The sequence below is a fragment of the Sinohyriopsis cumingii genome, chromosome 15 (assembly GCF_028554795.1).
Source record: "Sinohyriopsis cumingii isolate HCF-2022 chromosome 15, ASM2855479v2, whole genome shotgun sequence".
NCBI lineage: Eukaryota > Metazoa > Mollusca > Bivalvia > Unionida > Unionidae > Sinohyriopsis > Sinohyriopsis cumingii.
The window spans coordinates 141726990-141739740 of record NC_142975.1 but is presented as its reverse complement, the minus strand read 5'-3'; the positions used below and the strand labels follow the sequence as shown (position 1 = coordinate 141739740).

Here is a 12751-nt window from a genome sequence, read left to right as displayed (position 1 = left end):
CTCCCCTTTTAATGCTGAGCAATTGTATATATTTTAAGGGTGTTGTTATGAACAGTTTCTAAGGTTCTAAGGTATACATAAGGGTCTAAACCCTAGGTGCATGAAGAAAACTAGAGGACACTGTTAGTTTTATAAATGACTTGTCCTTTTAATATAGTGAAAGTGATTATATATATATGGTTGGGATAGAGGATAAATGACATCAGCATTGATGGACAATGTCTCAACTGTATTCTCCGAGGTTTTCTTTCCTACCTACAGTTTAGATACATCTGTGAATTTAGATCCATAAGTGACATATATCAACTACTCAGCAGCATCAACATGGTTATGAGCTGTTTTTTAAGGCTTTGTTTCAAGTCCTGGTTTGCTTATAACACTTGTGATAGGTTCTCACCCTGTTTAGACTGAATTATTATCAAGCCAAGACCATTCATTCATTGGCATGCTGGCTTCAGGCCTTCCAGTCATTATGAAGCCAAGACCATTCATTCATTGCCATTCTGGCTTCAGGCCTTCCAGTCATTATGAAGCCAAGACCATTCATTCGTTGCCATGCTGGCTTCAGGCATTCCGGTCCATATGATTCCACTTTGAAGCTTACTGAAAGAATCCTTGTATTGCCAGCTTTTGGAACAAATAACAATAATTACACAGATATGATTATGGCAGTTAAATCCAGAATTGGCTTGTCCAGCCAGATCTGGGTTTTCACAGTAGACTTTGTAAGGGGACAAGACTAACTATATAGCATATAGTGCAGAGATTTTAATCTTCATATGTTTTTCAAGAAGCAGTACAACTTTAATGTTTTAGCATTTTCTGAGAATGCTTTGCAGCAAATAAAGATATGATGAAGATGAAGGGAACAATCAGCTGTTTAAAAAGTGAACAGTTGCCGTAATAATATGAAATGTGTCAGATTGAGTACTGCATAGAGCTGGAGAAATGATGGCCTCTGCCATGAGAAGTAAAAAAGAACCATACCTTAAATAATGTCACTGAGATATAGCAGGGAATTACATTATCTTTATACTGAAAATAGGGCTAACTTACGGACAAATACTGACTGCGTTATTGAAAAAGTATTTTTATGGTTTCTGGCCTGTGGCTGGCACCTTTTGCCATGGGCTCTGGGTTACATTTTTTCAGAAATGCAGGGTTCGGCATGCAAGCCCAGGTCTTTTTGTTTTACTTGCTGCTGTACTTTGTTTTTGAATACTATAACCACAACAAAATAAGAAATTGTTATATTCTTGCAGTCCTCAACAGGAGCTGCCGATGACGATGCCAACCTGTCTTTAATGAGTGTTAAGGAGAGAGCCCAGCATTTGAACAGAATTGAGTCAGAGAGCCAACTACAGAATGCTTCAGCTGCTCAAAAGAAGAGAGAGATTAGAACAACAGTATGTCCTGGCCCAGTATTCATAAAAATCCCCAACTCATGTGCACATTCTGGGGCCAGGCCTCATATTCACAAAACTTTCCAGTTTGAATGCATATTCAGGGGCCAGGCACTTTTTTAATAAAACTTTAAAACGTGTGTGCATACTCTGGAGCCATGCCTCATATTCAGTTAACTCCAATTTCAGTGCACTTTCAGACTAAAAAATATTGATTGCTTACAATAAATAAAACAATTTTAAGTTCAAGAGACATTAATGTTTTAGTATGTTTAGATGTATGTTAAATATGTATATATTATTTTGTAATGATTTAACTACAGTTAGTCCTATGACAAAAGTAATTTTATGTTACAGTGAACACTCAGATTGAGGAGCTTATGAGTACGAATCCTAGAAAACAGCAAATATTTTTCAAAATGTTGGAAGTTATAAAGAAAATGCTCTGATCATGTGATCATAAAAGCAGTAGAAACACACATGGTTATTCACATCACTCTTATAAATGGAAGCCTTCCAAGATTTTTTTTTTACATAATGCATGTAATGCTCAAATTTATGTAATGATGAAAGCAAAGAAAGATGTAAATCAGTTATATGATAGATACCAGCTTAAATCCAGAATTGGTTTGTCATCCTAGATCTGAGTTTTTACATTGAACTCGGTGAATGAGACTAACTATACAGTATATAGTGCAGACACTTTAATCTGCCTTTGTTGTTCAAGCAGTCTAATTCAAGAGGCATCACAGCACTCCCTTACTATAATGTTCTTCATTATAACTGTCATGAGTATGGTCATGGATGCAGGAGAACTGTAATACATACAAGCCCATTTTAGAAATAGTCATGTAAAGGGGGGCAAAGTAGTTTACTGAAAATGAAACAGTATAAAGAAGAAGAAGAAAAACAATTTTAAGAATGAAACGAGAGTTTTTTGTTTTTTAGTATCGTGACAAAGATGGTGATGAGGATTCCTCTGGAACAGGATATGTGGAAGTAAGTATATCTAATACATTTTAATACCTAATTGGATAATCTCAAATATGTGACCAAAGCAATGGATTTTTTTACACAACAATCAAGAGTGAAGAATGTCCAGTCAGGTAAGTATACACAGTTATCCTAGGCTACATTCTTTTTCTGGTCTACATGCTATTTGTATACAGACTTGCATACATATCTATGGGAATCTTTATATTTTTCTTTATTTAGGGCTCCCTTTTGATAATAATTATTGGATTGTTTACACAGAAATTTTCTTAGCATTTTGGACTTCTCATGCTTCATTCTTGAAAATGTTGATTAAACAGTTTTACAATAAACTTTCTACGTGTACATTCATTTATTAAAATATAAATGGCAAGAAAGCTTGCTTTTATAAAATAATTTTTGTGTATTCCAGCTTTTTGTGATTAATTTGAAAGCAACCTGCACTGTAGTTCATTAAGCCATATTCATCAAAGAGCTCACATTTCATGCTACAATTTAATATCAGCTTTATTCCCTTACTCAAGTTATATGACAAGTAAAATTGTAATTACTCATAGGTGAGTTACATATAATATTCGAAATATGTACATTTAATCTAACTTCACCTCTCAGCTCAGTTTGGTAAGCATTCAGTCTATCTTTACCTTCCAGCTCAGTTGTGTAGACATTTAATCTATCTTCACCCTTCAGCTCAGTTTGGTAGAGGAGTGGCTAGCAACAGGTACTTCTGCTGATTACCACAATATGCATTTAATCTATCTTTATCTTTCGGTATAATTTGGTAGGCATTTAGTCAGTATTTATCTTTCAGCTTGATTGTATAGGCATTTAATCGGTCTTCACCTTTTAGCTCACTTTGGTGGAGAAGGAGTGGCTAGCAACATGCACTTCTGATGACTATCACATCATGCATTTAATCTATATCTTTCGGCTCAATTTGGTCAGCATTTAATCTATCTTTACCTTTCAGCTCAATTCAGTAGGCATTTAATCTGTCCTTACCTTTCAGCTTGTTTCAGTAGAGAAGGATTGGCTAGCATTGTGTGCCTCTGCTGTCATTTAGTCTGTCTTTACCATTCAGCTTGATTCAGTAGGCATTTAATCTATCTTTACTGTTCAGCTTGATTCAGTAGGCATTTAGTCTGTCTTTACCATTCAGCTTGATTCGGTAGATGAGTGGCTGGTAATGTGTGCCTCTGCTGACTATCACAACATTCATTTAATCTATCTTTACCTTTCAGCTTGATTCAGTAGGCATTTAATCTATCTTTTTCTTTCAGCTTGATTCAGTTGAGAAGGAGTGGCTAGTAACGTGTGCCTCTGCTGACTATCACAACATGCATCAGCTTCTGAACAAGAGACCAGCTCTTGCTAGGCTACGGGTAAATTTACACACTTGGTTGCTTACCTTCCTTCAGAAACTATTTAATCTGCCTTGTAGGAAAAATGGAACCTTTCATTAAATGTGTAATGTGAAAATAAGTTTCGAGATAAAGAAATTATTAAAACATCAGTTTGCATATATTTTACACACCCCATCAATCTAGATTGACATTGTTTTTTAAATTTAGTAGTTTTATATGTTAAATCAAGTGATTATTGACCTAAGCTTTTTTTAACAAAACTTTTGTTTCTCAGGATTTTTACTTGAAGAATCTGATCTTTAGTCATGAAAAGTTCCATCATTAGGCTGTCAACAATTTTCAAAATGTTTGGAATCAGACATGGGTATTTACATTTTACAGAGAATCAGGGACCCTTCCATGTTCTCACTGATAAACTCTTAATATCTGCATGTCGTTTTATATGATTTGCTATTTTCTATACATATTGTCAGTATTAATTTTAATTATAAAATTCATGAACAGTTGTTATGCAACATATTATATTGTTTTTTTTTTAGATAGTGGAGATTTATTCTTAGCTATATAAAATTGTTTTTCAAGTCCCTTTGGTCAGTAAACTGTCTTGATAACATTAAACTTGAAGAGCATCAAAAAGAATTCTCAAAATCATGTGCATTAAGTTGCTTCTATAGCAAGTTTTCTCCAAAATGACAATGTCTCCTGGATATGTTTGATTGTCCTCCTTCCTTTTAATTTAGTCCAGATAAGTATGTTCATGCATTAATATATTAATTGTGCCTTTTCCAATGTAATTATGTTTTACTAATTTATTTTTTATTTATTTTTTTCATATGCTGCAATTGTTCAGGATTTCACAAGTGTGAGTATCCTTTCCTCTCATGTGCTAAAAATAAGTCATGATTTACTGAAGATCAATTATAAGTTTTTTTTTTGTGTCAAAAATTGTTTAGTGTTGTTCATAGTCATTCTTGAATTGAATTTATAAAAAAAAATTTCTTTAATTGAATTTATTCTTACAGTTATATGACCTTTAAAATCATTAAAGTCAGTGATTGCTAATTATTCTTTCCACATTTAGTTGCTGGGATTTAGAAACTATCATTGAACAGAATAGCTCAGATAAAAATAGAAATACTTTTAATAAAATTAAGAAAATTTTCTTTGAAATAGATATTTCTAGGTTGTTTTTTTTTTCTTCTTGCCTTTATCTTTCAGTGTTAAAATTCATTATACGTAAATCTATGTATACTGGGCATTGAGATTTAGTGTGGGTAAGTTGCAGAATCAGATAATTTATCATTTTATACAATAGTCATGTCTTAATTGGATGTATTAATTAGGTAGAATTTGATACTTATGGATGGCCTTGTTAACATTGGGTAATTTATCATTTTATACAATAGTCATTTCTTAGTTAGGTAGAATTTTATACTTATGGATGGCCTTGTTAACATTGGATAATTTATTATTTTATACAATAGTCATTTCTTAGTTAGGTAGAATTTTATACTTATGGATGGCCTTGTTAACACTGGATAATTTTTAATTTTATACAATAGTCATTTCTTAGTTAGGTAGAATTTTATACTTATGGATGGCCTTGTTAACATTGGATAATTTATTATTTTATACAATAGTCATTTCTTAGTTAGATAGAATTTTATACTTATGGATGGCCTTGTTAACATTGGATTTCAGCCAAAGATTTCTAATAATGTCTACTTGGTCCTAAATGAAAATGATGCTGATCTTACATCCAATCTGGCTTCCACAGCAGCTGATTTGAAAATCATATTGCATAAATATATGAGAGATGGTCTCACACTCCGCAGTTAATAAGAAGAAATGATCTTGAATTCCTGGAAATAATTATTTCAGAGAGTTCTCTTGAAGGACTCGTGTTTGTCCCAGATATCCCTTATTACACGACACTATTCAAAATATTAACCAAGTTGACAAGCAGATATGATTCAGTTATGTTTAGAAGTCTGTATTTTACAGATCATAATTCTTATACAGGATTTATTCATTTTCACTAGGCATAAGGCTGTCTTTATCCCACATGAAAATTGGCTTTTGGTAAATTTATTACTATATGTTTGACATAAGATTTGTTATTTCCCAAACTCACCCAGTACCTATACAGCATTGGCATTCATTTAATTTTGTATTATTCCTACTATTCTGGACTGCTCTGGTGGCTTAGTGGTTAGAGCATCTGCCTCGGATGTGGAATGTCGTGGGTTTGATCCCCAGCCAAATCATACCAAAGATTTACAAAAATGGTACTAACAGCTGCCTCACTTGGCGCTCAGCATTAAGAGGTTAGTGTTAGGACTGGTCGGCCTGGTGTCAGGATAATGTGACTGGGTGGGGCATAATGCTAAATGTCTGCGGCATGATGCCCCGGTGCTAGACATCACTATAAACAGCCACATTGCAGACATCATAGCGATATGACTTAAAATTTTTTAAAGCTAAGTTAAAAATCCAAATCACATCATATCACATCACTATTCTGGAGTTCAGTGTATAATGTGGTCAACACCAGATACTGTGTTAGTGCATTTTTCTTCCATAATTACATGTACATATATATGCATTTATATGACCACAAAATAATTCTCTTTTCTATTCTTTTTCTATTTGCTGATTTTACCTACTGGTTTTTCCTGCTGATGACTGAATTGCAGGGGGTGAGTGCAAAATTAAAATTTTAATTGCATAACTCAAAAATGAATTTTAACAATTACTTTACCAAAGTATATAATAATACTTTATTATATATATATATATCTTAATAAGTGTCAACCACAGGTATTAAACATCCAAAAATAGTTACCTGGAAATAATTACTTCCTCATCCTACAGTTTTAATACAGATTAAGGAAAGGAAGCTTATTTATTACCAGTATAAAAAAAAGTTCAAGATAAATTTGCTGTTCAGTATTTGTAATTGTTAAGCTTAAGAAACATTTAATTTACGAATTATTAGAATTCCCATATTTGTTCCTGTATAATACATGCCCAACTTGTGTAGATCCAGATGTGTAAGTGTATTTTTTGTGTGATGGTCTGTTGGAATCTACGTTGTTGGCAGTTGTGTGTGGTTAAGTTGTCTCAATCACTGATATGCAGTTTTCATCATCTGTCAGATTTTAAGCCAAATCTTTAATATCTTCAATCTTCATTTTTTCATTTCATTTACAACTCTGGCTGACCATTGAATTCATGATTCCACAAAATAGTATGTAAGTATACGTAACAGTCCAAATTTATACTTTACATACATGTACACAAGTAAAAGTTAATTCATAGTCATATTGGGATTGGTACTCACATTTCTGATTGTTTGTACATGTGTGTGTCTGTGTGTGTACATATGTATCTAGGTGTTTTGTATGAAGATGTTCATTTGTCTTGGTGTCTATCCATACATGCCTCTGAGTGTCTGTACATATGTCTTCAGGTTGTTATTCCATACATATCTTGAGGCAGGGATTTTGAGAGGTCTTGGGATGCCAAAATTCAACTCCATTCTCAAAAGGCAAAAACTTATTTTGTCCCTGTTTTGGGAAAACTCCTTATTCTAAAATGTTGTGTCAAATATAATAACAAAAATCATCAAAATATTTGTTCACATGATATTTTTGTGTACTCAATAATAAATTAAATCAGATGTCTTTCAACCATTTAGCTGTAGTGGAAAGTAATCAAGAATTGTCCACCCAGGTGGCTCTAAAAAAAGAACAATTATGGCCCCAGACCCCCAAAAAGGGTTTTAAAAATCCCCATTGGGTGTTGATATATTTAAATGTCTCTGCATATTGGTTCATACATATACCTATGGGTGCCTTTCAAGAGATATGTTTCTAGGTGTATGTACAGGCATATTTCATACTTTGGTGAAAGCTTAACTGTGTAGTATTATTATTCATATTTGACAATATTTTTAACTTTTCAATTACATAGTTACGCAAACAATATAGGGATAGCTAATCTAAATTGCTCGTCCTCTCGCTAAGGACTTCAGCAGCAGGTTGATTTAATCTCTACTGACTGTTAACTTCGCTAAATGATGAACGATGTTAATAGATTGTCCCAGATATGCAGTAGGTTGTAACACACAAACCAACGCTGAACAGGGATGTGTGATCTGTTGATTTCGTACTTTCGTACTAATCTGAAATTAAGGTTGATGAAATCATTCTCCCTATACTTACGGAGATATATTGTTTGATACATGCACCTCTCTGATCGAGATGTGCTGTTGTATTGTATTCTGATCGAGCTGTGCTGTTGTATTGTATTCTGATCGAGATGTGCTGTTGTATTGTATTCTGATCGAGATGTGCAGTTGTATTGTATTCTGATCGAGGTGTGTTGTTGTATTGTATTCTGATTGAGGTGTGCTGTTGTATTCTGATCGAGATGTGCTGTTGTATTGTATTCTGATCGAGATGTGCTGTTGTATTGTATTCTGATCGAGATGTGCTGTTGTATTGTATTCTGATCGAGATGTGCTGTTGTATTGATAACTGATTTCTTTAACAACGGCATTGAGATTGGAAGATTGTCTGCAAAGGATGAAACTAGGTAGGAAGAGAGGCCTGATGGCTTAATGCTAACTGTACTTTGCTGCTAGCACACTGGAGACTGCATAGGGATACATTGTTTGGTCTGATCCCACTGTGATCCACATTTCATCATCATCCGATTTAATGGCAAAATCAGGACCAGTTTCTAACTAGAGTCCTGATCCATCCCCAGGACATCACTCCATTCTGTACACTAATTCTGCAGAAGTTGAAGAGTTCAACTGGAGCCTGGGCGAGTAGTTCTATGGTCCTGGGAACATTCTTCCCTTCATATCAACAACCTAGAAATATCTGTGTTCTCTAGCAATTCATGAGTGTGTCAACTACGTAAGAGATACTGTTTCATCATGGTTGCCAAGGAACCTACTCCTTTAAACAGTCTCAAAGATCACTCTCAGTCTACCACATTCAAGTGAGGCAAATATCATAGCAGACAGCATGTTGGACAGGGCTTGGTGGTCCTCACAGAATGGTCTCTGCATAAGTTGGTAGCAGAGACACATTTTTAACTGGTGGAAGATAAGCTATGAAGCTGAACAACAAGCTTGCAAATTATATTTCTCCAGTTTCTGACCTTAGTGCATGGAGCAATTGACTTCGGTCCAGAGTGAAATCATGAATATGCATAAGTCATCCAACCTATAAAAAAAGCTCTCAAGTTCTTCAGAGTCCGTAATGTCACTTCTCAGCCAAATAGTTCTATTGTGGTGCTAATGACAGGGCTACAAATTAATGATAACCCTCAAGTTCTTCACTGAGTCCGTAATGTCACTTCTCAGCCAAATAGTTCTATTGTGGTGCTAATGACAGGGCTACAAATTAATGATAACTCCCTATAAAACTCCTTCAGTGTCACGAGTCATAATTTCCTTTAATGGTTAATTGATATGTTTATTGCATTGAGTATCTAGCAACATCCTGCACTTGATGAGGTGCAATAAATGCTTGCAGAACAATGGACAAGTATTAAACCACTCATCCCACTCCTCAAGTAAATTAACGGTGAAAGTTATCAAAACAGTTTTCACTCATGAGGAACTACCCTTGTGTACAATCCACAAGAACTAATTTAATTACTGATGATAAACAAATCTAGTACTGACCGATTGTAAAAGGTCATGCTTATCAACTGTAGGAATAATAAACCCATCAGTGTGCTTTAATATTTATATCGCTGTTGATAAACATTCAGTGCATTGTGCAGTGACAGTTGTTATCATATTGAAATTTCTGCAAGGTACTTAGCAACCACTGAAATGGCAGAAATTTGATGATGACTCGCAAATATGATCAAGAGAATAGAAAAAGACGGTACCAAAATGCTGCAAACATAAACAAAAAAGGCTGAAGTATGACCAACGAGAGGCTGTGATGTTGTGCTGCACTGAATATTGAGAAATATGAAAGAGAACCGAGTACTTTGTTATTTTAGACTTGTGCAATACAGTTGTTGTTGTTTTGAATTGATGTTAAAGTATAAAAACATTTTAGAAACTAAACTGGCTTCTTTTGATTTTAGCAGGATCAGTGAAATTTTGGCAGGAACTGTCCAAAAATATATTTTGGTGATTCTCTGGGTTAGGGATAGAAAAATCCTAATTTTAGGTCATGCAGTGTTTGTTGTTCAGGAACTTTCTCAACCTATTGGTGGTTTTTCTTCACCTTCTCTTTGTTTTACCTTTAATCATTGTCACGCTATTTCATAGGAATTTATGCATTCGATCCAGTTATGTCAGTCCAACAAGTTGTCAATCCAGTCTCCAGTCTGGCTGGCAAATTCAGCAATGCAATAGTAGCAGTTAATTTATTACTGCAGTTAAAATGTAGTTGGAGGGAGGTAAAAGTAATTTTAATTGCCTACTTCCCTGCCTCCCCACTCTGATGTCATAAGTCTTTGTCCAAATCAAAGAAAGATGATATTGGATGATAGAAGATGCCTATGTTATCAGACTGGGATCATATTGTTTTGTATTCAGAATCTCCCATACTAATTGGAAGAGGGAATAATCTCCTTGGAATGGGGAATAGCATTAGGAAAAGAGATATTAATGCAGAAATAGCAGATAGGTATTATATAATTTAAAATTTAAATTTAAACAGCATTTCAACACTTTCATATTTGCTTTGTATTAGCAGACAGTGAGTCATATATGTTACTTTTTCAGCGGCAGTGGTGCTGCAGAAGTTAAGTTTTCATGTATCAGATATAATTCTTGTTGGCTACTGAATAGCAATACTTGAAGGCAATTCTAGTGTGCTATTTAATAGCAATACTTGAAGCTATTTCTAGTGTGATACTTAATAGCAATACTTGAAGGCAATTCTAGTGTGCTACTTAATAGCAATCATTGAAGGCAATTCTAGTGTGCTACTTAATAGCAATACTTGAAGGCAATTCTAGTGTGCTGCTTAATAGCAATACTTGAGGGCAATTCTAGTGTGCTACTTAATAGCAATACTTGAAGGCAATTCTCGTGTGCTATTTAATAGCAATCATTGAAGGCAAATCTAGTGTGCTACTTAATAGCAATACTTCAGGGCAATTCTAGTGTGCTACTTAATAGCAATACTTGAAGGCAATTCTAGTGTGCTACTTAATAGCAATACTTGAAGGTAGTTCTAGTATGCTTTTTAACAGCAATTCTTGAAGGCAAGTCAGTACTATTCCAGTGGGCTACTTAATATCAATGCTTGAAGGAAAGTCAAATTCAGTTCTAGTGGGCTACATAATAACAATCTTTGAAGGCAAGCAAGATACAATCCTAGCAGGCTACTTAGTATCAATACTTGAAGTCCGTTCTAGTGGACTTTTTTTTAATAGAAGTGCTTGAAGGCAAAACCCTGCATTCAGCAGAACTGATGTTCAACCACTGATCTATACTTTGTAGACATCATCCAGGAAGCAAGAGGATGCAGGTATCTCGGTGATATGAAGTTATTTACAGTCCAGGAAATGTAGTTAAATCTTGTAACTAAACTAAATGGCTTTTTACTTCTTTCAGACTGCTTTACACTTTGCGGCTAAACATGGTAAAGTTGAGGTAGTCAAAATGATTGCTGCAAAATCTGGTGTGAATGTCAATCAGAGGACGGTTAGTATACTTTTAATTTTGATGTCTTTTACATGTACATGAAGCATATAAACACGTGCTTATATTATTGCAATGTTTTTTGTATAATTAGGCCCAGCCTCACCTTGCATCCCCAGCATAGATGTCTGAACCCAATAGTGATCTCATTTCCCTTCCATCCATCTGCCTTTTTATCTGTTTACATTTCATGTAGCCACCATAGCTTTGCAGCCCATCCACATAACTGGATGCCAGATGATTGATGAATAGCTAGCTGTTCATGTAGCTGTATTTTTCAAGGTTTTTATTTTTTCAAGTCCAATTTTGACATAATTATTTCCCTTTTTCTATCCATTTTTTTTCTTTCTTTTAGTACTGCAGATCCTTGTAACCAGCATAGTATTTTGAAGTAAATTGCACATTGTCTGATTATTTTTTTTCTCATCTTCATTTTTGGTGGAGTTATGGCCCCTGTTTATTATCTATAATTATATATAGTTATTTGAAGAATATGTAAAAAAAAGATGTACATGTCTCCGATGGTATCGAATATTGCTATAAAAAAAAGGTATATCAATAAAAATGCATGCACTGTGATAATCTTAACACCAAATTAATAACAAAGTAATTCCGTGATAAAAATTTAGCAAGATTAAAATCATTAAAAACCCTCTTTATCAAATTAAAAATCCAAATCTAAACTGGCCAGCTATATGGAAAAATTGGGCAGGTATAGGATCGGCCTCCATACAAAGTAGGCTATTCCTATACCTGCACGATAAGTGGCTGACAGGCGAGGCTACCTTCAAGAGGCATATTATATGTGTTATACCGCATTGTAGATTATGTGGCAATCATTTGGATTCAAAGGATCACATAATACTCAGATGTCCTAAAATAAATATAAAAAGACAGGAGTTGAAGAATAAAATTTTAAATAAATACGGTATACTAGAAGATAAGCAATTTCTATTTACAAATGATATTAATGACAGGAAGATTTATAATGAATTAATAAATTATATTAACTCCATAATAAAGATAGTAATGGAAGACTTTAAAATCAAATAATATCAACCTTCAAAGCAATTTATATAAAAGTATACCTTAAATAGGTCCTTGTACTTAACTAACAAACTATCAATAACAAATACCTCGTATAATTAACACATTAGTTAGAACAACAACTACACATGCAAGGGACAAGGACATGGCCTTGTTGACTAAGAAACATATGATGGTACGACGCCTAATCTACATGACTCACGTGTAGTAGTACGGGTTATACCGGATCACCCCAAAAGTAAGGTCAGCTTTAA

At 34.2% G+C, this 12751-nt stretch overlaps 2 protein-coding genes across 2 annotated transcripts in view; both read left to right on the top strand.

Annotated features, from left to right (window-relative positions):
- Positions 1 to 12751, top strand: part of LOC149782937 (ankyrin repeat domain-containing protein SOWAHC-like) — a 28466-nt gene that overhangs the window by 12947 nt on the left and 2768 nt on the right. Inside the window, exons 4-7 of the mRNA XM_089935184.1 lie at positions 1263 to 1406; positions 2352 to 2402; positions 3677 to 3778; positions 11364 to 11453. Of these exons, the coding sequence (XP_089791310.1) occupies positions 1263 to 1406; positions 2352 to 2402; positions 3677 to 3778; positions 11364 to 11453 (387 nt within the window). The remainder of the gene's footprint in view (positions 1 to 1262; positions 1407 to 2351; positions 2403 to 3676; positions 3779 to 11363; positions 11454 to 12751) is intronic.
- Positions 11364 to 12751, top strand: part of LOC149782936 (uncharacterized) — a 54810-nt gene continuing 53422 nt past the window's right edge. The window contains exon 1 of the mRNA XM_089934496.1: positions 11364 to 11453. The gene's annotated coding sequence lies outside the window, so the exon portion shown is untranslated. The remainder of the gene's footprint in view (positions 11454 to 12751) is intronic.